Source organism: Embiotoca jacksoni, unplaced genomic scaffold (genome assembly GCF_022577435.1).
Source record: "Embiotoca jacksoni isolate LCO1_2020_lvr unplaced genomic scaffold, fEmbJac1.0.p SCAF_3, whole genome shotgun sequence".
In the NCBI taxonomy this organism is placed as follows: Eukaryota; Metazoa; Chordata; class Actinopteri; family Embiotocidae; genus Embiotoca; species Embiotoca jacksoni.
The window spans coordinates 20,883,850-20,909,492 of NW_027185381.1; the positions used below are offsets into that span (position 1 = coordinate 20,883,850).

The 25,643-nt window shown below is 42.1% G+C and overlaps 5 protein-coding genes across 7 annotated transcripts; 2 read left to right on the plus strand and 3 right to left on the minus strand.

Moving 5' to 3' along the window:
• The first annotated feature begins 773 nt into the window (after nt 1-773).
• Nucleotides 774-4,174, plus strand: slc15a5 (solute carrier family 15 member 5). Its single transcript, XM_069162383.1, has 9 exons — nt 774-1,125; nt 1,297-1,519; nt 2,052-2,221; nt 2,343-2,563; nt 2,651-2,837; nt 3,011-3,199; nt 3,375-3,506; nt 3,608-3,716; nt 4,016-4,174. Exons 1-9 carry the CDS (start codon nt 774-776, stop codon nt 4,140-4,142), a joined length of 1,710 nt encoding a protein of 569 aa, XP_069018484.1. The 3' UTR covers nt 4,143-4,174.
• A 134-nt stretch (nt 4,175-4,308) lies between these two features.
• On the minus strand, nt 4,309-8,019 carry LOC138205755 (E3 ubiquitin/ISG15 ligase TRIM25-like). The gene is made up of 7 exons (XM_069161958.1): nt 7,672-8,019; nt 6,585-7,199; nt 6,237-6,332; nt 5,899-6,132; nt 5,670-5,826; nt 5,472-5,516; nt 4,309-5,393 (listed from the first exon to the last, which is right to left on the minus strand). The coding sequence occupies exons 2-7, from the start codon at nt 7,164-7,166 to the stop codon at nt 4,870-4,872; spliced, it is 1,638 nt and encodes a 545-aa protein (XP_069018059.1). The 5' UTR covers nt 7,167-7,199; nt 7,672-8,019; the 3' UTR covers nt 4,309-4,869.
• On the plus strand, nt 7,583-9,506 carry tmem17 (transmembrane protein 17). Of its 2 annotated transcripts, none has more exons than XM_069161965.1 (5): nt 7,583-7,776; nt 7,963-8,075; nt 8,699-8,812; nt 8,905-9,048; nt 9,171-9,506. In XM_069161965.1, the coding sequence occupies exons 1-5, from the start codon at nt 7,662-7,664 to the stop codon at nt 9,246-9,248; spliced, it is 564 nt and encodes a 187-aa protein (XP_069018066.1). In that variant the 5' UTR covers nt 7,583-7,661; the 3' UTR covers nt 9,249-9,506. The 2 variants fall into 2 exon arrangements, with proteins under 2 accessions (XP_069018066.1, XP_069018067.1); XM_069161966.1 differs by having other exon boundaries at nt 7,963-8,066.
• On the minus strand, nt 9,458-17,618 carry agbl2 (AGBL carboxypeptidase 2). 2 transcript variants are annotated; one of them, XM_069161956.1, is made up of 22 exons: nt 17,529-17,618; nt 16,356-16,476; nt 15,891-16,064; nt 15,596-15,703; nt 15,033-15,183; nt 14,644-14,899; nt 13,972-14,373; nt 13,632-13,774; nt 13,220-13,379; nt 12,848-12,974; nt 12,642-12,742; nt 12,357-12,469; nt 12,166-12,244; nt 11,959-12,096; nt 11,786-11,866; nt 11,593-11,691; nt 11,336-11,396; nt 11,108-11,248; nt 10,974-11,001; nt 10,666-10,874; nt 10,333-10,465; nt 9,458-10,126 (listed from the first exon to the last, which is right to left on the minus strand). In XM_069161956.1, the coding sequence occupies exons 1-22, from the start codon at nt 17,535-17,537 to the stop codon at nt 10,024-10,026; spliced, it is 2,937 nt and encodes a 978-aa protein (XP_069018057.1). In that variant the 5' UTR covers nt 17,538-17,618; the 3' UTR covers nt 9,458-10,023. The 2 variants fall into 2 exon arrangements, with proteins under 2 accessions (XP_069018057.1, XP_069018058.1); XM_069161957.1 differs by lacking the exons at nt 9,458-10,126; nt 10,333-10,465 and having other exon boundaries at nt 10,819-10,874; nt 10,962-11,001.
• Nucleotides 17,619-17,914: 296 nt separating this feature from the next.
• On the minus strand, nt 17,915-25,600 carry fnbp4 (formin binding protein 4). The gene is made up of 17 exons (XM_069161923.1): nt 25,433-25,600; nt 24,799-24,870; nt 24,558-24,688; nt 23,793-23,970; nt 23,305-23,452; nt 23,018-23,117; nt 22,563-22,907; nt 22,221-22,413; nt 21,999-22,138; nt 21,815-21,919; nt 21,339-21,472; nt 20,151-20,320; nt 19,633-19,931; nt 19,384-19,501; nt 18,944-19,137; nt 18,588-18,745; nt 17,915-18,453 (listed from the first exon to the last, which is right to left on the minus strand). The coding sequence occupies exons 1-17, from the start codon at nt 25,554-25,556 to the stop codon at nt 18,363-18,365; spliced, it is 2,700 nt and encodes an 899-aa protein (XP_069018024.1). The 5' UTR covers nt 25,557-25,600; the 3' UTR covers nt 17,915-18,362.
• Between the last annotated feature and the right edge of the window lie 43 nt (nt 25,601-25,643).

The following is a 25,643-nucleotide window of genomic DNA, read 5'->3' on the forward strand; positions in this document are numbered from 1 at the left end:
CCTGGGGAGGTAATGTTTTGTTTTGTTGGGTTTTTATTGGCCCTCACTGTTCATCACTGTATTATTATTTTTCCATGAACAAACTAGTAGGTACTTTGGAGCTGAAATAAAAGGTGATCATTTCAATGCACAGTTGACAGGTCATTAATAATGCCGATAATGAATATTTGCAGCTGTGCAGTAATTATGTAATGGATAATATTCTCTTTGATGCAAGTTCCCTGTGTGTTAGATTCTCAACACATAAGACAAATAAATGCAAGACAACACTCCAAGATGGAGGATTTGTGATCAATCACATTGTGGAAATCGGATGAAATGTAGAAAACCTGAGGCTGTTTTGATCAGCTGGTAATGCAGCCTTAAAAAAATTTCCCCTCGGGGATTAATAAAGTAACTACCTAACCTAACCTAACCTTAACAGTGCCTGTGTATAACAGTCGCATGTCTGTTGTTGTAGTCATATAAATATTTCAGGGATGCTCTCTATATGGCTTCCACTTCTCCTCAATACAATTTTGCATAGTGTGTCAGATCCCTGTAAATCGTCCACAGTTCTGAGTAAATGACGCAGGATAAATCAACCACCAGCACGTGCAGAATGCAGATAGGTGTGTCTGGTCCTTTAGAGTCACACCAGGTTGTGGGATTCCAGCTCTGGACTCTGATACTCGTACAAGGGCAGAAGTTCTCATTCAGAGCTCTGAGTGGTTCAATACTGACAGCATCCAGCCCACCAAGCAGCCCAACAGTCAGCTCGCTGGCCAGGCAGTATGGTGGCAGGAGACCTCCAGAGACTGCCAGAGGGCAGAAGCCAATTGCGACGAGTCTCCTGGAACCCTCGTCTAGATCAGGGACCACCAAGGAAGTCTCGCAAGAAGCTCCAAGTCATCATCTGTGTGCTGCTTGTGGAGCTGTGCGAAAGATTCACTTTCTTTGGGATTGTATGTAACATGATTCTCTTCTGCACTGTGAAGCTGGGCTATAACAACTACCTGGCTGCGACGGTCAACCTGTGTTTTATAGGAGCCAGCACCCTGACCCCTGTTCTGGTTGCTTGGTTCGCAGAAACCTGCTTAGGAAAGACTAAGGTGCTCTACTTGTGTGCTTTTCTTCATTTCTTTGGTAAGACAAAGTATAATTCAGTGTACTGTACAGTGTATTTCTGTTACAATGCAACAACAGAATAAGGATTTGAATTTTGTCAAATTAATTTCATGTCTATTTCAACAATCAATTGGCTGCAAAAGCTGCAATTATGCCATTGCTTACTCCTGCAATTGTACTTTCCTATAGGCACAGCCATGCTGCCCGTGGTGGCATTTCCCTTCGAAGATTTCTACATTGACACTCACCACATGACGCACCAGCTGGAACATCGAGAGCAGCAGATCTTGTTCTACACCGGCCTCCTGGCTGCTGCGCTGGGCATCGGTGGCATCCGTGCCATCCTCTGTCCCATGGGAGCCTACAGCCTGCAGGGCTATGATCAGCACCAACTCCTGTCCTTCTTTAACTGGTGGGTGGTGTTGACAGAGTTGCTAAAGTTACAGCTTTGGATCTCTTAATATACTGTATCTTTTGAATATGGCCACATGTTGAATATTCACAGAAAATTTCATGGGAATCTGTGTTTTGGGTAACTTGCCATGAATAGTCTGGATAAAGATTAGATTTTAAAACTAGAATTACTGCCTTGTGGTTGTGTGCGTCTGCCAACCTGTCAAGTTGCAGTTGACGCACGTTTGCCAAATTTGAAGAAATCCCTTCAAGTTGTCCCTGAGATATCGTGTTCACAAGAATGGGAGGGCGCAAGGGCACTGTGACCTTGACCTTTGACCCCCAAGAATCAAATCAGTTCATCCTTGGGATCAAGTGAACAGATAAAAGTCTGAACAGCAAACAATATAGACAGGCCCTGCCACTGTTTGTGGTAAAAATATAATGTAATTCATTAGCTACTTGGTTGTAGTTGTCTTTATGCAACCATGTAATTCTACAGATTTGTTGCAATGGATGACTTATTGTAAGATTTGTTTCATTGTATTCAGGTTCTACTGGCTGGTGAACCTGAATTCCACTGTTGTGTTTCTGGGCATTGCTTATATCCAACAGTCTGTGGCCAAAAATCTGGCCTTCCTCATCCCCTTCACATCTGTGCTGCTGGCTCTCATCGCCATACACATGATGCGCAACAAACTCACCTTCAAACCCAAGAAAGGTAACACATACATACAAAAACAAGAGACACAGACAGTCATCCAATACTTGTTTGTACACACTTCAAATTGCTGAGCTCGTAATAAATGAAGACTTCTCACTGTCTCTTGTGCTTTTTATAGGGGGATCATTACTGACCACACTTGGAGTTTTCTTGAACTCTCTTAAAATGTGCTGCCTCCACTATCGCCATCTGAGTGGAGATGTGACATCTTGGCTGGACCGAGCCAAAGAGAACAACGGTGGCCGATACAGTGAGACACATGTGGAGAACGTCAAAGTCCTGGCCAAGCTTTTCCCTCTTTATGGGCTTCAGCTGATGTACAGAGCCTGCATCACTCAGGCAGGTGGCTGGGGAAACAATGGGTCTTCATACAAAGGACTAAACAGAATCAATTCCATATTGAGGTTAAGAATATGTTTCCCACAGATCCCCTCGGGTTACTACATCCAGACGATGAACTCCAACCTTCACCTGCATGACCTCCTGTTGCCCATCGGTGCCATGAATGTAATCAGCATCCTTCCTCTGCTGCTCTTAGCCCCATTGATCGAGTGTGTGACAACCTTCTACCTCTTGAAGGAAAAAACTCCTCCGGCACCTGCAAAACTAATTAGTGAGTATTTCAATGCACGCACCCCCCCCCCCTACTAGTCCCCATGTAATTCTAATGTCTTCTTCTAAATGTCCCCATGTCACTCTCACTTCCTCTCCCCTCCTTTAAATACAACCCCCCTGTTCTGCAGCCCCCTCTCTCATCACCCCACCCTTTCCCTCCTCCCCTTCCAGCTATGGGCCATGTGTGTGCCACTCTGTCGGTCCTGGTAGCAGGTTTGTCTGAGCTGCAGAGGAAGGCGTACCCCCTGGTGGAGCAGACTCTGTCTGGGAAGGTTCTGCAAGTGTCGTCCATGCCGTGTTTCCAGCTGGCTCCTCAGTACATCCTGCTGGGTGTGGCAGAGGCTCTCGTCACCCCTGCATGTGAGTGGGAGACCTAAGGCCTCCATTATTACATGAAATGTTACTTTTTGTTCTGAAACACTTCAAATGTATTAAATTAGCACAAAATAAAACACATCAAAAGGGTCCAAGGCTGCTTCAAATAACTTGCAAGAAAGACACTCAAACATTTCTGCTGTCACTTCCTCTCTGCCAGGTTCCCTTATATCTTTTCAGCTGACCCCGAGCCACATCAGCGGGATCTCCCTGCACTTCCTCACTCTGTCCTACGGAGGGGGCTGTTTTCTTGGAGCCTTCATCATTCAGCTGCTGTACTTTTTCTCTGGAGGTAAAACCAAATACTACATGACATGATTTCCTCCAATAATAAATGACAGTGACATTGAAATTATTTGGTGCTGATATGACCCCAGTGAAGCTTTGTTTCAGGTAATTTTTACCCAAACATACTGCATGATGGGAATCTGGAGAGGTTCTTCTTTGTCCTAGCCACACTGATGGCTCTAAATACGCTGGTGTTTTGGAGTGTATCATACAGGTACAGTATTATTTCTAAGTACCTTGACATAAAAGTGGAATAAAGATTGCAAGAAGATTATGAATTTGATTTAAAAAAAAAAAAAGGATCATGTATAGATTACAGTGAGAAAAAAAAGAAGAAGCACCAAACAAACATATCCCAGTCTTTTACAGTCCAAAGACAGCTTGTGTGTGTGTTGGCAAAAACACACTGGATATAAGAAACTATTGTTAAAGGAATTGCCTCACTGTTGTGTGTGTTAAAACATTGTGTATCACAGCTCTAAGTATTATCCTTGTTATCCTGATGTTGTCCAGGTACATAGACTTGAGTGTCCAGGGTAAAGCCCTGACCATCAGCCCTCTGACTGAGAAGCTGCTGTATTACAAAGCCAGTCTGAGCTACTACGACACTGTGGATCACTCAACTGGCTCTATTTTATGACTGCCTCCACTGAGCTCTGTCCTGTTAGTGGCGCTGGCGCTGCATATTACTGTCGAAACCTGTAACATGAGGAATTGTGTGCTAAACTGTATAAATGAAATACGTGCAATGTGCATATTTTTGTGGCTTGTATGATCATAATGTAAAAACTGAAATTGTATATAATCAAACATGTACTTTATTGTGTGTCACAAAAACTTGATTTGTTACAATAGTGAATTAGAGTTGGATTTACAGATCATGTTGAGAAGAAAATGAAATGAAATAATGCTACAAATAAACAATATGTAATTAGCAAAACATTGTCCCTTATTTGAGTCAATTAGCAAAAGCAAAATCATTTTGTTTGATTAATGACTTGATTTTTTTTTATCATAAGAAATACAGAGTGAGCACAGCAGTAGTTACAATCACAATAAAGCAGAATGCAGGCCTAAATGTGAGAGACAGTAAACCCGAAGCCAAATTTGTTGTATTTGTAAACATACTTGGCCAGAAAGATTCGATTCAGTTCAATATATGTTTTCATTACATGATAAAAGATATAACTACATAAAAAACCCTCCCATTATATTCAGTCTTGGAAACAATGAACATTTGACTACAATCAGGTTTTAACTACAATTAATAAAAATCAACAGATTTTTAGAAAGAACTTGTGTGCTCAGATGTAAAGGCAAAGAAAACCTAACGTAATAATAATGCTTCAGTCAACCAGCCTAAACACTCAATGCTCTGGAGTGATTATCCTAACTGAGGCGCCTCTGGACACCATAAACCCGGGGTACAGAGGCTGGGAGAACGTGGTCTGAACTCTGTGAAGGAGCATCATTTGACCAGAATCAGACACGGTGTAGAAGGACACACTCCCTCCCTGGTGGTTCAGATACACTCCCACAGTTGAGAAACAGGGGATGGATATTTTGGTTTTGATTTCATTGTGCCAAAAGGTGCAAGTAGAATTTGAAAGTGAAATGCACCAGGACTGGTCATTGTATCCAAAGCTATTTTCTTCCAACCCTGCCCCTTTATAGCACACTGCAACCTCAACCCTGGGCCCCCTCCATTCAACCTCCCAGTAACAAACTCCAGATAAACCCTCAGTGCACAACACTTGATCATATTTAGTAAATCTCTCTGGGTGGAATGGGTACTTATGGGCTTTTTTAATCCAGGTTACCTTGCTGTTTCCCTCAGAGAGCAGCAGGTTTTCAAATGCTGTATTAGGATCCAAACTGAGGCAGCAGGAATCTGAAATGCAGAAGAAAAGAGGTGCATTGAAAGGAAAGCACAGAGGCCGAAAATATGTATGCTAAAGCCACAACTCACGTATGGAAAACTCCTGTCTTGTCTTAGGATCAGAATCAACTTGAACTAAAAACAGAAAACAAAAACAAAATACTCCTGAGAGCAGCATGGACAGAGTAACACTTGAATAATGTAATATATACAGTCTGAAATGCTTCAAAATAATATATATAATAATAAATAATAAAATGCATAATTTTAATAAAATGATCCTCTTACTTGTCTCTGATATTTCTGCAATAGCTTTTGCGATAGTTTCCATTTTGTCTCTCAAGTCAGAAATCGCTTTGGTCACAAAGTCAAAAGGTGTTTGTAGTTCGATGTTGACATCAGAGGACACAACAGGTTCCATTTGGTCAAAAATGGTCTGGCAGCCCTGGAAACCGAAACACAACATAACATACATCCATACACTTTAAGTAAGCAGTGCATCTGTCTGTCTGTGTACCTGCAGGAAGTGAATATGATCCTCAGTGAGTGACAGCTGCTTCAGTTCATCCTCTCCCTTCTTCAGCTCCCTGATGTCCTTCTCCAGCCGATTCACGAGTGCCTCAGCTTGGCTCATGGCAGACATCTCCTGATCTTTAATCAGCTCCTTCATGGCACAGCGCCTTTTGTCTGCCATCAAGACAATATCAGCATAGGCTTTCTCATTTTGGTCAACCGCTGCATCTTTGGAACACTGACAGTGGAGAAAAATGAGGAGTAATGTTACTTTATGGGAAACAGAAATAAGAGACACACTACATGCATTTATGTCAGCTAAAAAAATTTAAAAAAAATCACCTTCAGTGCTTTCATTTTCTGTCTCAGCTGCCGCAGTTGCTTCTCTTTTTCTTGTATTCCTTGCTGATATCTTCGCTTCTTCTTTCCAAATAGTTTCTAAAAACAAAATTATATCGTTCACAGTACTGTTTGCTGTAGATGTGTGTGATGCAAAATAATGTTTACACTTGACAAATATGTAAACTTAAAAAGTCAGAAATACAGCAAAAGTATATACCTAAATCCTGTGGTTTTTGTACCAAACTAAATCAACATTTGAGATTTGGATTACATACTGATTTTCACAATTTGATCATTTTGATAATTGCTGACTTACAGCTAGCTGTGGCCAAAAATAAATGTTCTTACTTGTTTTTCTTTCCTCTCTGCTGCAGCCGAGACAGTGTCATGACCTTTGTGCTCATCCATCACACAAAGCAGACAAATGCACTGGTCATCACTGCGACAATAGACCTCGAGCAGCTTGTCATGCTTGGAGCAGATCTTCTCTTGTATGGAGGCTGACACTTCCACGAGCTTGTGCCTTTTGAAAGCAGCAGACTCATAGTGAGGCTGCAAGTGAGTGGCACAGTAAGAGGCCAGACACACCAGGCAAGACTTAACAGCTGTCAGCTTCTTGACAGTGCAGAAATCACACTTCACATCCCCTGGATCGACTTCATCCTCCGCAGGAGCCATGGGTTGTCCTTCCACTGACATTTTTACCATCAAATCAACGAGCACTGTGTTCTTGCTCAGCACTGGCCTCGGCATGAAAGTGTGTCTACACTGGGGACAGCTGTAAACTCCTTTCTGATCCTCCTGGTCCCAGTAGCCATTTACACAGTCCATACAGTAGCTGTGGCCACAATGAAGAGTCACGGGTCTCTTCAACACATCCAGGCATATGGAGCAGGATAAAGAATCTGGTTCTTTGCAGCTCTCTGCCATCTTCTTCACAGCACATGGTAACTTTCACTTTCTCTGAAAACAAAACCATTGAAAGTGGGTGTGACTTAATCTGTTATTGTTCCTCGGCCTCCCTAAACGTAGTCAATGTTGCTGCACAAATAAATCAGAATTTAATACAGCTGATGAAAGACTTAATTTTTAAGAAACATTAAACAATAATAATAATAATAATAATAATAATAATAATAATAAAAATTCCCAGTAAAATCTCATCATTTAGTATTGTGATGAATGGAAACATTAAAATGGCTTGTTAATGATACTTTGTGTTATTTGTAAAGACTTTACAGGACTACATTAACATTTAGGTGAGGATTAAACAACAAAAACATTTTCCATGCGAGATTTGATCACAACGCGAGATTTTCCTTGTATCCATGGAAACAACAGCAGCATTCGGTATCTTTGCGAGGAAGGGGGAGGAGTGTTTTTTTTTTTGGTCATGTTTGCGTTTAGCAGACAGTCTTGTACATAATGGACCTACCGGAGACGATTAGAAGACGTTTAGATGACTTCTCTCGCAATGTTTTATTCGACCAGAGTCGGTCTGGGCCTTCCTCTAAGGACCACGACACGTGTTTGCCAGACGGTAAACTCGAATGCAGCTAACGTCACGGACGAATTAGCATTTGTTTTAGCATCGATGTGGCAACACGAACAACAACATTATGTGCACCATGTTTCTTTAGAGCTGTACTTTCCTGTAGCTTCGGCTGAATTTAAGTTTTTATATCGTCTCCTTGTAGCCTATGTTCTGTTGTTTCTTTGTTTTCAGACAAACGGGTTCTGTCCAGTCTCCAGCTCCAGATGTCTCTGTACTTTAACATGTGGTTCTTCCCCTGGTGGTGGGTCAGTGAAACTGCAATGCTGCACCTCAAGGTAAGACAGGTTAGTGAGGCGAAGTCCTACCAATGTACTGTATCTGCTGTCCCTGTATATAAAACTACATAAAGTATTTCAAACTACCTCCCACCTGCAACAGTAACATGCTGTTTACATACTGATGCTTCATTGTTAATAATGTCATATGTGATAACATATAAGTCAGAAGGCCCGAAACAACACTTTATCTACATTTGGCTGCTAATACTTTTATACTTTTACTTACGTAGGATTTTTCATGCAGGACTTTTACTTGTAGTGGAAAATCTGAATACTTCATCTACCAAACTATGAAGGTTTATTTTGTTGCTAGTAGCTCGGGTTTAAATTTCCAGTAACATACGTATCTTAAAACTTGATCCAAATTTCAAAATAATTATGACTTGAAAAGCAAACCTTAATATTAACCAGGAGATACGCATCAGTTTATCACAAAGACTCTGTTATTTATATTACAATCAGCAGCAAGATGATCAAATGACCCCTATAGAGCAGCAATATGTGAATGTGTGTAATTTATATTTAATAACATTAAAAAAAGATAAGACTGGGATACAAGTAGTAAATTATTTCATACCACAAAAAAATCACATAATTTAACTGCATTGTTGTGATTGCCTTTCTCCCAGTATCCTGTCTTGCCAGACTACTACAAGTTCATCCTTGTGACTGTTCTTCTGCTGATGACTCTAATTGAGGCCATCAGACTCTATCTTGGTTATGCCGGGAACCTGCAAGAAAAGGTGCTGCATCACTCAGACATAAAGACATAGTGGATGTAGAAACCCAGTGAGTTCGAGGAAGTGATTGAAATGAATGTCTTTGTTTGTGGAAGGTCCCGGAGTTGGCTGGATTTTGGCTGTTGAGCATCCTGCTGCAGTTTCCACTGATCCTGTTTCAGCTCTTCAATGAAGCTATTCTCATACAGCCCTTGGAGAGGGGCGTTCACATAGTCCTCGCCATATTTATACTCACACAGGTATGATTACATTCCTCTTTCAAACTGAGTGATGTAGTTCTCCCATGTCCACTCTGTTATGCTGCAGATGTTACTTGGTGATCGTCTCCGGTGTAATGTGTTTTTATTCCTCAATGATCCAGGCCGTCTCTGGTTTTGTGGCGCTCCGGGACATGGTCAGACACACAGAGAGACAGTTTCATCTGCGACAGTTTGACTGAGTTCTGAAGCTCTGACGTCTCTGTCACATCTTGACGCACCAGGATACATTCTTACTTCACATCTCCCAGGTTTAGAGCCTGACAACAAAAAATACCGAGCTTTGTGTCACATGTTGTACATGGAATATTTCCTCCCCACAATTGGTTATTCATGAGAAATGGTTTTTTTGAAGATATTTATTTTTGTATTTTATTCACATCTGATGGCATTGTATTTTTGTTGTAGTTTTGCAGTAAATAAAATCTAAAAGAAATGCAGCTTGTGTATTATTTATTAGGCAGCTAATGTACTGCAAAGACTTTATGTCAGTGTCCTCTGACAAATCAAAGCACAAAGGTTTTCATCAGTCGTCCTTACCAATATCAAAACTCTGCAGAAAATAGATTAGCAATGTCATTAAGGTGTACATTTTTTTTTTTATCAATTCAGAGAAAACTTAATCTATCAAAATCTAAAGAAAAAAAAAATCAAATATCAAAGATTTCATTTTGATAGTAATTTTTGTTACAAGAGGGTTTTCACTGCTTTCCTATCCATAATAAGTGTCCATATTTGTCATGTTAACTGTGAGTAAGGCATGAAAGTCATTTTTATCTCAGCCTATCTGTTGTTTAACACCAGAAAAGCTTCACATCACTAGCCAGAGCATATAATCCGTGTTTAGTTTGCCACACTGGGGCAGACTGTGATGGTCTAGTGATCATTGCCTCTTGAGGAGACAAACTTGTTTGGTGATAGTGCCTGATGTCTTCAGGCTGAAGCCCAGTGATGGTGTCACTCTGGACATGGAAGTTCCTTCTTCATGAGGGCTGAAGACTTTGACAAAGAGGGAAGAATACCCATGTGTCTTTTGTCCTCCAAAGTCTTTTTGCATTGTCTGAAGAAAAAAGAATGGCTATAAAAATGAGGTTAAATGCATAATGCTTGTCAGCACTGAACAACATTTGTCTTGAGATCATAAATATTGTTCATATATCAGTGACATTCATACAACTGCAGCTGCAATCAAATATCAAATATTTAACAGACACGAAGAATGACAGACAAAGACAGAGCACTCAAAAGGATTAAGAGTAAATTAACCTTTTTATTCTAAGGTCCTTTAGCACAGGCACAAATACATTGCTGCTTGTCTCAGTTTCTTTCAGGGGATTGTTGCAGTCAAGATCTGTCCGGTTCTCTCCGATAGGCAAACATCTCAACGGTGACAAGTCCACTGGATGAATCAGAGAATAAAGAGAAATAGGTGAGCCTAGTTTAACAGTTAAAAAAGACAGTAGGAAGCAGAAAGAATGTATTTTTCTGTTTTGGAAAAAGAAAAAAGAAAAGCTTTAATGAAACTTAATTGCCATTAAAAAAAAAAAACTTAATGATCATTTAAACTGCATTATCAGTATCATATATGTGCACATAAACCTTTTGAGAAATCTTCCTCGTTCTGCTGTTTGGTCGTGTCTCTGTGTGAGGTGGAGGAATTCTCAGGCACAAAGTAACGTCCTGAGCCCCGAAGAAATTCTCTGCCTCTAAAAATACTCCGGCTGTTGAACTTGTCGGTGGTGAAACTTGACAGCAGGCCCTTTGCTGGAACGAAGTCTGGAACCAACTTGACGCACGTGGATGGGGAGCTGCCACAGCGGAGACACAGCACTTCTGAATCTGGACATACTCAGCATGTAGTTATGTTCTGCTGATTGATGATGATATCATGTCACCTTAAGGTTTACCTGTGGGCTGCTGTAGAAGGTGGCAGTCCTGAAAGAGGGGAGATGAGGTTGAGCGACAATGAGACAAGCTGAAATTGACTGAGAGATGATGGAACTTTGGACTTGGACTGGAGCTATTGTACATGCAGACAAACCTCTGTGGATGGAACACGGTTGTGAGCACTGAAGCTGTTGGTGGTTGAAATGTATGATATTTGGTGAAGGTGGAATTAAAGCGCTCAGGTGCAGCAGCTGAGAGGAGCATCTCCCCTGTCTTGAACCCATGACTGGGTCATCTGTGAAGCAAGCCAAGCAAACTGTTCTTTACTACCCTCATCCAATGCCTTGATACTTCTGCTTTTACCTGCAGACTGAGTCCTTACCTGTGTATGTCCTGACATCTGGATATGTCCTTTGACGGAAGTAGGAGGTGCTTGGGTGTCCCTAAAACACATACAAAATATCTATTTATATTTATATATATTTTATTGCTCAAAGTATAAAAATAAGTCTGCAATTTACAGATTCTTATTGTATCAATAAAAAATGAGTTGTATTTGATATCTGAATATATGCTTATGGCTGACCAATGTGTTAGAATGGTTGACCAAACGGGATGGAATATAAGGTGATCATTTACCTGGACAGGCTTGCGGCCCTCCCACAGCGTCACCTGGCTGACCTCCCCAGGGTGAGTGGTAGCAGGAGGGATCTCGGCTTTTCTTATCAGGCCATTTACCTTCACCAAGAGAGAACAATCATAAGGAACAGCACAGGAAATCTCACTGCTTCGTCTAATGTGCTCGGCCTCCTATTTACACTCAACTTCATACCTGCCATTTCTTCCTGTGTCTTTCAACAGGCTTAGTTTGGATGCTCTCTTTAACTGTGTTGTCATGGGGCAGGCTGGACTCCTGCAACCACCGTTCACTCATCAGTCTTGTTTGGAGTTATTATAAGTAAACACATTGAATGAGGACACAAAGTAGTTGTGTTGTAGCCTTACGATATTTTTGATACTGCTTGGCAGGACCTTTGTTTGTGTATTATTCTTCACACTGTCTGCTTGCAGCCGGTTCCTTTCTTTACGACTCTTCAAGCGTTTCTTCGTCTTCTTCACTGGAGTTTGCTGTGGAGAACAAGACTTGCAAAGAAAATAAAACACTAAGGTGTAAAAATGCTATTCCATGGGAGATTATATTTGTCAGTATACCTTTGGATGGATATCTTGTGGCTGATTCAGTAAATTAACTGGGAGTCCGTCTGAATCTGAACTATTTGAACCACTGGTGCTGTGAAAGCAAAGCAGAAATATTAACGTTAAAGCTGAATGAAAGCATATTCTATACCAACCCCATGGGATGTCATAATTTAAAATAAATAGCTAAATTATTACTACATCACCTGGTTTCCAGGTCAGACACAGAGATGTAACAGTCGGTGCCCAAATCTTTCCCCAATCTTTCTTTGACCTCTTTTCTCAACAAGGCTGCCAGTTCTGACAGACAGTACCTGCTCTGAAAAAAATAAAAAATATAATACACAGAGTATGTGCACAGTCCAGAGTTTAAAATTCAGGTTTTAAAAACAGTATCCAGGTATATTTTAGGACATCACATTTTTTTTCCTTTTTTTGGATTAGGATAGAGATTATTTTTTTGTGGTCTGACACATTGCTTTATCTCTCACCTTCGTTGGATCAGGGTCAAAGTAGTCCAGCAGGGTATCACCGAAGTAAAAGCCCATGGACTTCAGGTCTCGAGTGGAAAAATGTGTTCCTCTCCTATCGCCTAACATTCAAACACATGAGAAGTCCTCATTCATTATACCGGTGAGTTAACAAATATAAGTGCACCTTCAGAAATATACATATATATATAATAAACTATACGTACCCACAGTGGAGCCTCCAAAGCTGGCTTCCATGGTGTAGCTGTTTTTGATGCCGAGTTTCCACATGACGATTCGTCCTGTGCCCTCTTTGCTCTTCTGCACCCGGAATTTACAGCTCTTAAAGGAGAACTGAGGAGGAGAGGCATTTAGATGTTGCTGAAATGTTGAGTGCACAGATGAATATCAGGGACACTGTCTCTGATAGGTGGTAAATATGAAATGGTTTAAAGATTGGCAACTGTTAAAAAAGCATTTAGTGCAGTCCAGTGGAGCTTTACAAGCTTACCAGGTCCATTAAAGCCAAGAAATAATGAACACCTTTGAGTTTACACTTCTTAAAAGTCAGCAAAAATAAATTTGAAAGGTTACTTCACCTTGTTACTGGCGTTCTTGCTCATCATGAGTGGAAAGACTCTCTCGTGCAGTTTGAGCGAAGCGTGGCCTCGGTTGTTACAGCCGTACATGAAGACATTGTTTTTACGGTTGTGGCCATGAAAGTCACAGTAAAGAACTACATCCATTTCAGCCATTAGTCTGGGGAAAGTACAGTATAACAGAACCACAGAGTCACATTTAGGACCAACGGTGATCAACATCAACAACGGAAAAACGCATGGAGAAGAAAATGCATGTTTGATAAACCACATATTTTAATGTTTGGCTTTTGAAGACACATTCACAGTGGAACAAGCTCAATCTTAATATAGCAAAACGACATTATCAGGGTCAAAACTCCCTGGTACACCGGGACTTTGTGCGTTTGTTCATGCATGTGCGGGGTCTCACCTTTCCACCATGTTTCGGGTGTGCCACACGCAAGGAAAGGGATCCCTGAGCAGTGTCTTGTAGTTCCTGTTGAGGTCCTTGCCTGCCAGAGAGCAGCGGTAGTTGCCCACCACCACACCGTCTGGGTTCAGCATCGGCACCACCTGCAGCACCACAGACGGAAAACAACAAATAATGCAGAAAGCCCTCAAAGTGTTTGGTAGCAATATAATACAACATGTTACAGGACTAGTTTACAAGGGATTGTCATCGTTTAATCCATTCACAAACAACACAAGCTAACTGCAATGTATTTTAGTATAGACAAATCATAATAATACACTAATGAAATTATGAGCACCTTAAAAACAAAAGTGTCCCTGAGTAGCTGAGCATCATCTGAGTCCCCAAGCAGAAAGTCCAGGAACCCCTCCATCATCCAGGACCCGTTGGTTTCTCCAGGGTGCACTCGGGCCGTCACCACCACAGCCTTCTTGGTTCTGCCCTCCAGCTTGACGACGCCCCGGGACGTCACTGTCACCACATACACAGCGTTCCCAGCAAGGCTGTAGCACAGGACCCGCACTTTACAGTATGACATAACTTCTGGGTTGGAAGAGATGCACCTAAGGTAGCGCTGTAGGTGTGAATAGGTGTAGGGGTAGCAGTGGGCCAGGTAGCAGGTGTCTGAGTCATGAGGGAACTGGAGAGTCCAGGAGAGTGAGTACGAGGTGACAGTGTCGCTGTTGTTGTCCTTTGCATTCTGAACAGAAACAGAGACGATGATTTAGATAGAGAGATCCTGGCGACAATTATAATTTCAATTTTATGAAGTCATGCCGTTCCAATGTACTATTTCATTTACCTATTAGAGATGTAACACTTAAATTTACTGCCGACCATTTACTAAAGGGGACCGTAGGCTTTCACTTTATTTCAGTCAAATAAATTAAAGGGATATATGCTGGAAAATCAGAGCGTAGGCAAAACAAATGTGAGCGTACTCAAGAAAGCCGATTCAGATGCCACCTACCTGACTGACGTTCTGATAGTATCTGATATTGGAGCCTGTGCGTTGCCATGCAGCACCGTTTTCCTTAGCAGCCCTCTCAGAGTATAGGAGTGGTCTCATACCATGAGAATACAGACTGCTTTTCTTCATCAAGTTAGTGATAGTGAAGCGGTAGGTCACTCCGGCTTTCATGTTCCTCACCCTGAAGTAAAACCACTGCGTGTGCTTCGTGGTGTACATGTCTGCGCGCAGGATGAGCTCATAGTCATAGACACCCCTGAAAGGGCAGGAAATATGAAAGGAGAGAGAGGAACTTTACTTACAGCCACAGTAAAAACTTCCCAGCAGTGAAAACAGCATGGAAAATAAGCTGCAACAACAAATCAACAGATTAGGCTGCAGAAACTTACACTTGGACGGCCTTCTGAAGGTTCCCACTCTCAAAGCGTGACTCAAACTCGAGGGTGAAGTCGGTCTGATTGATGTCATGAGAAGTGGTGCTCTTAATGGGCCCCCTGCTTCCTCCAACACGAGAGCAGGTGAAATAGGGCTGCTTACAGGCTTAAAAGAGTGAGAAGAACAAGAAGAGAGTAAATATGAAATGCTACAATTATTAAAAAAAAAAAAAAAAAAAAAAAAAAACTTTCAATAAAAATGACCTTGCATTGTTTTTCACAGACTAGCAGCAGGGTATATAATATACAATATGAATTCCATATTTTGAAGCATTTAGGAATGGGGTTGAGATTGTAACTACACTAATACCCAAATGTTTGCAGTAATAGACTCTTAAATTCAAACAGATGACATCCTCTCATAGGGGAACATGCGTCATGAAGTATCAGGTTCCTATCAATATCTTTTGATTGGAAGAAATTCTCAACAGCACCCTGATTATATAATATAGCCATACCACATAACCTGGTAGTGCAACAAAACTGCCTTTGAAGACACCTTTGCTGTCAAGAGTTACCGTCGTCAGTGCAGTACACCACCTTCCCCCTCCCCTCTTCAGCTGGCATGGGTGTACTCTCTTGTCCTGTGGGCTGATAGAAAGGCTCTGGCTCCGGGGGGTCCCACTCTGCAAAACACACTCTTACTGTTTCCTTACATGTTAAACATCAGCAGTAAAGCATGCCAACTGTTTTATTCATTGCTGTTGTTTTTTGTTTATTATTATGACTGGATATGTTTTGCGATAAAGCAGCTCAGCTCTTCACAAATGTGACTCACTGCTTACTCTTTGGCTGAGCAAATGAAAAAGTTACCTATGTGCTGGATGACGTCGCTGATGACCTCACACTCTATGGGCCAGCGGGGGCAGGAGATAGACGGGAAATTTACCAGATTCAGCGGCGCCCTGAGACTCAAAATTGGTCGTTGACCATCAAAGTTTATGAGCAGCTGCCTGGTCCGCAGTCTCTGGTTTAGGTGAATGGATACTGAGGGGGAAAATGCATCACACCTTTAGTAACCGCTCTTTCATGCTCCTCTTCTTACACTGGTGCACTCTGGATATACATTTTTCATCAGGTCAGCCCCTTGGCTTTAACAAGGCTAAACTAGATTGTTTAGCTTTGTTGATAGATTTAATTATCTCATTCACACAGAGCTCCTGTTTAATATGTAATAATCTACAGTTGAGCTGAGTTGATCACATCTCCTTCCCAAAACAAACACCCCAGTCATGCAAATTACATTATCCAAATGCATCCTATGTGAAAATAGCTTACACTGCCTCCTCCTTGCTAATTCATCCTCGTCTTCCTCTGTGTTGGAGTCCGATTTTTCCAGCTGGTAGGCATTCCACAAGTTTCTAATAGCTGAAACAGCCAAGGCTGATATTTTCATTGCCTGATAGGGAAAATGTAAATCATCAGTGTTGTGTCCTATTTGCCAAATACAGTCAGGACTGTATCAGGATCAGGATAATGAAAGAACGAATTATGTTACCATCATGAAGCCGCATGGATTTTTCAAGCTATTGCCACTATCTGGCCTTTTACACAGAATATCAACCATTAATAATCTTCTCTCAGATGCAGGAAATTAAAACAGATTAAGCTTTTCAGACATGCCTATCCCATGGTGTTTTATTGAAAGTAAGACTATGTAAAAGACCACAAACTAATGAAAAATCAAACAAACGCTGTACTATTATGGATTTTCTTACTTGCTTATAAAACTGATTTTGGCCAACATCTCACATGGTTTCATTTAAATAGCGTAAATTATTCAACATCAAAGATTAGAGTAGCTGTTCCACCATGACTTGCTATAAAAGTAAATACTGCTCCCACATTGTTGCATCCCTACTTACAATGAAAAAATGTAGACATTTTACATTTAACATGACATAAGTCCCAGGGGACGTTTTACTTTTGATACTTAATACTTCTGTACTTTTATTTAAGATGGATTTTGACAGCAGGACTTTTACTTGGAACTTCGTTACCGGTATTTTGACGTGAATATAATCTGAATAATACACCATTGCTGGAAAAAAAATTAAAAAAAAATCCACTGTATTAAACACTCGTTTAATGCATTGTGTCACATGCTCGTGCCTGTGCGTGTAAAATGGCGGAAGTAAGTGATTGCATTCCCAGAGGAACAAAACAAGCCAAATTAAACCAAACTCATGGTGGAGTCTCACACAGCCACCCTTTAGTTGTCTTTCTGCTGAAAGGAAATGTCAGTCAGTCTCTCTTCCTATACATTTGTAACATCAACAAGCACAAACAGCTTATAAAAGGTAGTACAGTGTTTACATTATTCCCGATATTTCTGCAAGGAATTTAGCAAGTTGGCTAACACTAATTAGCTTCTTCACTTGAGCGCTGCTTCCACCTTAGCTTCCACTTAGGGTTTTCTACAAGATCTATCCGAGTCCGACAGCCACTTACCTCGCTCATATTTGACTGCGCTGGAAAAGACAATTTTTCTTTTCTAAAACATAAGAGCAAACCACCAACATGCGAGTTGGCGGTCGTAACCAGTGGGACACTTTTTTTTTTTGAAGTATGCGACGTTGCCGGGCAACCTATCGCCTCAACAACAACGCGGTTGTCATGGAGACGCTGTATAATCGAAGCAGCCGTCTGGGCGAGAAATAATTAATTAAACTGATGATTTGCCGTGAAAATATGGAGGTGGTCGGCCGGCAAACAAACAAACAAACAAACAAACAAAAAACAAACAAAACGGTCTTACGGAAAAACAACAACATGTAAAGCATAATAAAGAGCGCATATATATATATATATAAAAAAAAGACAATTAAAAACAAAACTTTTGGAAAAACCTTTTAATAACTTTTTTTTTTATAAAATGTACAAGTTCAATTACTTTCCTTCCCCTTCCACAAACATGGCTTATCCCATTATACATTATATGTACACAGTTGTAAAAATGCTCAATAAAAGAGACAATCCAGCCAAACAAACTGTGGTGGTCATCTACACGGGGTCTGTACAAAACGGTGACAAAATACTGATAAATGGATTAACTCAAGACATTTGGCACATTTACAGTCGTGGCTACAAAAACCAAGAAAAGGACATTCAAACCCCTCTGTGTGAATGGCCTGCCATGTAAGGGCTTCTAAATGTCTCCATTATTAACAAAGAAAGCGGTGAAGACAGTCCAATGATCAATTAGCTGGGAAAGGTTGAGTTTATGGTAATGGTTGGAGTGGATTTAACAGCACTGACTGGGTGATGTTTGACCCAGGCTAGATGTTACGTGCTATTCATCGTCTTCCGTTTCTTCAGGCGTTGCCGCCAATCATCGGGAAGTGCCTCAAAATTGGCATTCTTTGAAGCTTTTCCTCTGCAGAATTAAAAACAATGCAAAAGTTACAACATCATCAGTAGAAGCAAGGAGAGAGCCTAGTAAAACAGTACAGCTCAATTCAATTAAACCCCTTAAATCTTAAAGTAATTGAAATTTCTTTAGAAACATACGTCACAAACTGCTGTTGCTTCCAGTCCTCGATATTCTTCTTGCTGAGCTGGTCTCTGTCTTCGTCGCTGGAGCTGCTCTTCTCTTCCTCATCCAACTCTTTCTGGATGCTCTGCCACTTTTTCACCAGAGAGGGCATTTTGGTCTTACTCTTCTTTGACTGCAGAGCGAGAGAAGATGTGTTTAAAAAAGGAAAAACTGAACTGCATGTTCTCCTGAATGTGACATCCAAGTATTGAGTTAAATAGAATGCTGCACATAAAGAAAATCAATTCATAAGATTCACAATTACTGGTATGAAACCTACTGTGCTTCTTTGACACTTGATGCACTATAAATCATGAACTCCAATACTAACCTTGTCCTTTTTTATTTTCTTATTCTTATCTATAGGAAGAGCCTTGGCTCCTGGAGGGTCGATGGGTGGCTGGGATGGTGGCAGTGGCGGTTGAGGGGGTGGGGCTGGGAGAGGTGGGGCAGGAGGTTCACAAGGGACCAATGGGGCAGCGACAGCCGGCACACCCCAGTAGGCAGTTGCTGAGATCATAGGGGCTGCAGATATAGAGACACCTTTATCCGTAAAAAATTGTAACGTAGCTAAAAGTGTGTCCATTTATGTCTAAATTTGTCTTAAAATATAGTCACAATATAATCCAAGTTACACTTAACACATAAATCATTGTTATTCTTGTCACGCATTGAGTGTAGTTTGAAAAGTACACAAAACAGTAAGCTAAGAACATCCACAGTGGGATTCAGCAGTATTTTTGTTATTGCAGAGGTTGGTAGTCTACTTACCCGCACTGGCAGCTGGCTGGGTGTACAGAATGGCACTGCTGCCGATAGTAATGGCTTTATTCAGCTGACCGGCTTTACGTTTTTGACCCCTCCCCAAGGGGCTCGGACAATCAACAATCTGCGACAATGACAAGAAACAATAAAAGTTAAATGCTGCCGTGCTCCTCTTTTCTGAGTTTACACAGGTAGCTCTGCCAGGCACAGGGTTAATAAGAGTGCAGTAATTAAAGGAGAGAATTAGTCGCACACCTTCATGCCAATAGTGCCAGGGGGTAAAGGAGGCCTCCCACTGCCATCTTCCTCAGTTCCAGGGGCTGGAGGCTCCTCGTCATTGTCATCATCCATCTCCATCTCCACCTCCATGATCTCTCCATCGCTGTCAGGAGGGGGAGGAGGAGGGGGTGGGGAACCTGGGGGGAGAGGGGGAGGTGGGGGGTACTCTGAAGGTGGAGGAGGGCTGTCAGGAAGCGGCGGTTGGGGTGAGGACCAGACGGATGACGCAGTGGGCTGAGGAGGTGGTGGTGGCGCAACAGCAGCAAAAGAAGATCCTGGGGGGGGGGGGGGAAATAACATAGGTTGGTACATTAGAATGCACTTAATACATCATAGCAATACTCACTGGACTTTATCCATGCACAAATTCATCAGGAAATCCACTTCAAGCAATACCGATACATATTTTTCCGAAAGTCATTAGAGAAGACACTTAACAGGCAGACTTTACATCGAGTGTAATAATTAGGGTGCAGCCGTACTAATAGACTGACCTGGGGCCCCAGCAGCAGATACAGATGATCCTTTGGTATCCCCTTGGCTTGAAGTCTGTGTCTGGGCGCCTTGGCTGCCTTTCAGGTCCTCCTCCTTGTCCTCCTCTGTTGGAAAATCCCACTGGGAGGTACCGGTCCGGTCCTTCACATAGAAATACCGCCTGTGCTCTCTAAAGAGTGGGACAACAGAGATAGAAGGCAAGAGTCTCAACCACCGGCCTTGAGACTTGCTGAGTGGGATGATACCCTGGGACGGTGGGGCAATAGAGTGGACATAATGGCCACTGTAAGGGGTAGGAATGTTGGTATGGACAGCAATTTTAGCCATCCTCAACAGGAGCCCAATTAGAGTGTGGTCAGGGATGTGGATAGAGAACCCACCTTAGTCTCAAGAAAAAATTACGCAAAACAAATCATCTTTAGGTCCTGAAAGTAGTATTAGGCAGCTCACACCATGGTTGTCACAATTGTTCTGTTTTAGACAACCATTCCCTCCCAGACACAGGAAGACGCCGGGGAGGATGCACCACCACCACCATCATCAACATCATCATCATCATCATCGTCATCGTCATCATCATCATCATCATCAACAACCACAGGTCAGAAAATAACAAGCACACAGTAAACTCATTTTACATCAGAAAGAAGAAAATAATAAACAGGAAGACATATGAAATAGAGTTGGTCTGACCTGCTGGATTCCCGTCATTGCTCCATCTTCACCTTTTATTTGATGCGTGACACTCGTCGCTTCCCGGGCATCACTGTCTGCATTGCATTCTGGGGGTTGTAGTCCTGTAAAGTGCAAAGCTCTCCCACGCAACCAACCTTCCTACCATACACCCCCTCCCAATTTCTCCACTGACTGGACCCATAACCAGTTTACAATTGCCCGGCTTAAGAGTCTGTTATATTGTCAGGGAGTCATCTCTGTGGCAGGTATATTTAACAGGAAGCAGGCTGGCCCAGAGTGGATGCTTCCTTATCAGTAAGTTCAAGGATTGCATCACAGAAACCTGAAGAGTCTGTTTCTGGTAATCATTTTGATCCACTTGGGTTGGTAATAGCTGCTCCCCAAGTCATGTTACAAAGTCTGCAACCTCGGCACTGAGGGGGGTGTAGTCACACGGTAAGGTTTTTGGGGGGCGAGGGAGTGTAGAGATGTGAAAGGTAAGGAGCGCGTACCTGTCCCAGTGGCAGGACCAGCCTTTAGGGGCGGCGTTAAGTTCGTAATATTTTATGTGCTCGGCGGCTTCCTGCAGCCTGCGGCGAAGATAGACCCCATTCAGAGCACCTTCCCTCCAGTCAGCAATCCTTGTCTGAAGAGGGGTGGGGGGGAGGGTGGGCAATAAGAGAGAGTGGAGGGTCAGAGACAACAGTGAGATAAAAGGCCAGACAGTCAAAGGATAAAGAGACAGATAACAAAGCCAGAAGAGCTGCAGGATAGACAAGTAACATGGAAGAGTAATTACAGTAAGTTTCCAGAATGACACCTTGTGATTAATTATTATGAAAATTTTAAATATTAAGTACTACCACATGACTGTGAAAAATTATATGGAACAAAATTAAGTATTAAATATTTTATAAGTCGCTACTGGGATCGCTGCAAATGATAGCTTGGATAATGTCGCTAAGAAACTCAACTATTATCCGCTCACCTCAGTTTGTAGCAGAAGCAACTGAAAGTTTGAGATCGCCTTTTTGTTGATCCCCAGGAACTCCATCTTGCTGGTTAGGGTGTTAGCCAGTTCTCCAATCTGAAACTAAATTTTTCCAGCATTAAAACTCGTCCTAAAATAGATCATCAGTGATTATGGTTCGTAATTGTAACATTGTTGTTACCTTGAGCTCAGGTGTTTCCACTTTGAGCTCAGCCGTCTCCACCTCCTCTTTAACGGGCGGCTTTGAAACCGCTTTGTCCTCAGAATTGTCCGGTTCCTTGTCTTCTCCTTCCACAACACTTTCTAAGACTTTAGGAAGCGCTACAAGACACAACAGAGGCGTTTCAGTATGGAAGAACATGAAAAATGGGATTATTGTTAATGTGTTGACATGAGAACTCACCTGTCTCTGTGGTGTCCGGGAGGTCTGAGCCTCGGCTGTTAGAGTCGGGGCTGGCAGCACTGGGGAAGGCAGTCTTCCACCGGTTCTTCTTCGGTAGGACACCACGAGTGCCAGAAGTATCTTGGCTCGTCTCAGAACAAGGACTGGAGCCCCCAGCACTCACATCACCCTCCTCCAGCGCCCGGAGCTCAGCCTAGGAGTCAGATGTTAAGAGTCTGGTTACAGCTCGGTCACGATGACATCAAAAATACCACTGCCGTGCACTGAAAGACCATTTTTCAAGCAGACAAGTATTTCCTGCCTTTTACCAAAGTTGCACCCTGAACAGCTTTAAATTCCCACCTTTTTTCTCTCCAGAGCCAGTTCCAGCTCCATTGTGTCCTCCTCCGTCTCCTCCTCAGCATCCGAGTTGTCTCCTGACTGCTTCTTGGTGCTAAGATCTTTCTGGACAGTCGGGGCTGAGTCGGAGTCCAGAACAGGTACAGAGGGCGATCCTACCGGGCGAACACCTTCTCCATCAGAATCCAAACTGTTCTCAGTCTCATCCAGTCCTTTAAGGAGTCTTTTTCTCCATTTTTCTTCTGCTTCTTTCACTTCAGAGGGGATGAGAGGACCCAGGAGAGATGCAGCCACTCCCCGACGCTCCTCCTCTTCACTTGTGAGGCCGACAACACTCTCAATTACCTCCTTTTAGACAAAAATAAGACAGTGATTGATTTAAAAATCAAAGTAGCTCTTTTCTTTAAGAACACGGAAGCAAACTGATTTACATTTAGCTGAACTTAAATGAGACTCACCTTCACTTTGGTCTCTTTGACTGATGCTGGGGCTGCAGCAGAAGCAGTATTTTCCTCTTTGTAAAACCCTGCAGCTGTGCTGTTGCCATTGACACTAGAGCTGCACAGAAACATACAAAACACACCATTCACAACTGAATTTCTGTGGTAGAAACAAAATCAAGGAACTGAAACTTATACTTCAGTTCATGATGGCACAGTGCTTTTATCACATCTCGAAGATAAAGATTCTACTCACAAATTTGTGATAATACTCATAATAGAGCAGGTCATATAGTTTCTCCTACCTGTTGGGCTGCCGGTCCAGGCGTTGCACCTGATCAGCGAGATAGTGTGGCAGCTCCCAGGACACCTCATTGGTCAGAGTGCTCCAGTAGTAATAGCAGCCAGAGTTCTCATCCCATACCTCCTGCCAGTCTCCCATCTCGACACCCACTGGAATACAAAAGGCATATAGATGAGATATTTCCAAACAAATGACAGTCATTTTGTGCACATTATTTCTAACCCCGAAAAAAAAAGAAAAAGAAATCCTTGTCAGTATCTTTAATAAAAACACGAAGATAGCAACACTCTGCTAAGTGGACATCGATATTGAAGTAGTCCCTTTGGAAAGTAACCCATCAATGGTTGGTCTCTTCAAGTACTCCAGCAGCTAATACCCCAAAACAATGCTTTCTTATATTACGAAGAGAGCTATTATTAATAGAAAATTGCTTTTGTTAATTAATTACAACAAAATTCCCTTCATACTTAGTACAGCAAAGATAGTTACCCCCAGCTAGTGAGTACTGAGTATTGTACTCAAAGTCTGTGCTTTGTTGATTCTGTCCTCCTTGACCTGCACCTGGCTGCTGAGTGTTAGCCCCAGGTTTAGGTGGGGTGGCATTCGGAACGGAGGGATGAGATGTTGCATCATCTGAACTTGGCTGAGTTGTGATTGCATCAATTTCCTGGGATGGAAAAAAAAAAATACAAGATGAACCACATTTTCAGTTACAAGAATCAATCACAGTCTTCTAAGCACTACGCTTTAAATAAAGAATGTGAATTATTAATGACTAATGTGGCCCAAGTTAGAATCATGTATAATATTGATTATAGATTATATTTAGAAAAAACAAAGCCTGCACTTTGCTGCGTAATTTGTAATAATCTTCCTTCAAAAGGTGCTTTGTAGATTTTAAGTTTTTGTATAAGGTTCTGTCCTCTGACTGAAACCTCTGGTACTACGAGAAATATAGACAAACAAAGTTTATTCTCCATTTGTTTTGTTTTTTTGCACTAATCAAGCTACGCTCCATCATTACAATCACACAGAACTGAAACAGAAGCCGGCACTCCCGTACAAATCTGAGCCTGATGAAGGTAAATATTTAGCAATTCATTGAACACCTCGATTACACACACACACACAAGACAGCTGGATTAACATCGCATTCCTCGCTGTTCTGAACATACATACATAAATGTGATGAAGTGATGAATATATCTATCATAAATTTCAGGTCAGAGTCATTGTATTATTTTTGATACTCACAGCCATGAAATTAGCCAGTGTGCTGTCGATGTCGGTTGACTGGTTGTGTTGGGAATTTGCAGTCGAGCGGTGAGAATCTCCCGCATCTTCATCATCACTATCCTCATAGGCTCCAAGCAAGGACAAACCCTCTACGTGTAAAAGGCAAAACACCGTCGTTCAATCAAAATGAAATAATTTATTGTTGAAACACACACACACACACACACACACACACACACACACACACACACACACACACCTGTGGCCTTGACTGTTGGTGGCTTCATGTTTGGGAGTCTCACGAATTTATGTCCGTCACCGTCCTGTTCATCTGCAAAAAAAAACAAAAAAAAACAACAACAACAAAAACGAGTTTAAATTAAGCTTCAACATTTTATTAACAGCAGACTAACCCAGCCGGTGACGTCACGAGCTAACAGCCACAAACTAAGCTATTCGATTACGTTGTTCACCTTCTGTTCTCACGTGGACGAAGCCAGTTATTATTATTATTATTATTACAAGGGTTGGTTACGTTTTACGATGACTTCACATGTCATTTGCCACGAGCCTTTACCTGTTCCTTGAAGGCAAAACTCGTAAACGTTCGCCAACAACTATTAACTCGCTAACCGCTAGCCTAGCACGCTATCACATAGCTAACTGCTCCGATCCCTTAAAATCGGTTGATAAAAAGTTGTTGTTGTTTTTTTTTTAGTGGGCTCAAGAGGTATCGGTTAGATCTCTCCCGGCGACAATTGTTCTCTAACTCAGCCGCTGGCTAAATACAGTCCGCGTTAATTGTTTTTGTTTTAACAGGTGGGGCCCGTTCTTTTTACACCTCGAGCATTTAGCATTCGGCTAGCCCGGCGCTAGCACGTTGGGAAACGTACCGTCGGATCCTGAGGGCGCTTCTTCCCTCTCTCCGGCATTTCCGCCGCGGCTCCCGGGAGGTGAAAGCTGTAGAATCGTTCTCCGGCCGACCGCTCCTCCGGTGAGGCGAGTTTTCTTCCCCATCGGTCTGTCTAATAAAAAAAAAAGGGTGGGGGTGGAGGTGGGGTGGGGTGGTGGTGGTGGTGTGGTGGGAGGAGGGGGGAGGGGGGG

Excerpts from the sequence above, each read along its gene's own strand:
- slc15a5 (XM_069162383.1), top strand. The coding sequence starts at position 774 with ATGGTGGCAGGAGACCTCCAGAGACTGCCAGAGGGCAGAAGCCAATTG. Across the intron at positions 1,126-1,296 it reads TGCTTTTCTTCATTTCTTTG|GCACAGCCATGCTGCCCGTG; the intron begins GTAAGACAAAGT and ends ACTTTCCTATAG. Across the intron at positions 2,838-3,010 it reads GGCACCTGCAAAACTAATTA|CTATGGGCCATGTGTGTGCC; the intron begins GTGAGTATTTCA and ends CTCCCCTTCCAG.
- tmem17 (XM_069161965.1), top strand. The coding sequence starts at position 7,662 with ATGGACCTACCGGAGACGATTAGAAGACGTTTAGATGACTTCTCTCGC. Across the intron at positions 8,076-8,698 it reads TGCACCTCAAGGTAAGACAG|TATCCTGTCTTGCCAGACTA; the intron begins GTTAGTGAGGCG and ends CCTTTCTCCCAG. Across the intron at positions 9,049-9,170 it reads CCATATTTATACTCACACAG|GCCGTCTCTGGTTTTGTGGC; the intron begins GTATGATTACAT and ends TCAATGATCCAG.
- LOC138205755 (XM_069161958.1), bottom strand. The coding sequence starts at position 7,166 with ATGGCAGAGAGCTGCAAAGAACCAGATTCTTTATCCTGCTCCATATGC. Across the intron at positions 6,333-6,584 it reads CAGAGAGGAAAGAAAAACAA|AAACTATTTGGAAAGAAGAA; the intron begins GTAAGAACATTT and ends TTTTGTTTTTAG. Across the intron at positions 5,517-5,669 it reads TGCAGAAATATCAGAGACAA|TTCAAGTTGATTCTGATCCT; the intron begins GTAAGAGGATCA and ends TTCTGTTTTTAG.
- fnbp4 (XM_069161923.1), bottom strand. The coding sequence starts at position 25,556 with ATGGGGAAGAAAACTCGCCTCACCGGAGGAGCGGTCGGCCGGAGAACG. Across the intron at positions 19,138-19,383 it reads CCAGCCAGCTGCCAGTGCGG|CCCCTATGATCTCAGCAACT; the intron begins GTAAGTAGACTA and ends CTATATCTGCAG. Across the intron at positions 18,746-18,943 it reads AGAAAATAAAAAAGGACAAG|TCAAAGAAGAGTAAGACCAA; the intron begins GTTAGTATTGGA and ends CTCGCTCTGCAG.
- agbl2 (XM_069161956.1), bottom strand. Across the intron at positions 12,743-12,847 it reads CTTTGGAGGCTCCACTGTGG|GCGATAGGAGAGGAACACAT; the intron begins GTACGTATAGTT and ends TTTGAATGTTAG. Across the intron at positions 11,692-11,785 it reads GACACAGGAAGAAATGGCAG|GTAAATGGCCTGATAAGAAA; the intron begins GTATGAAGTTGA and ends CTCTTGGTGAAG.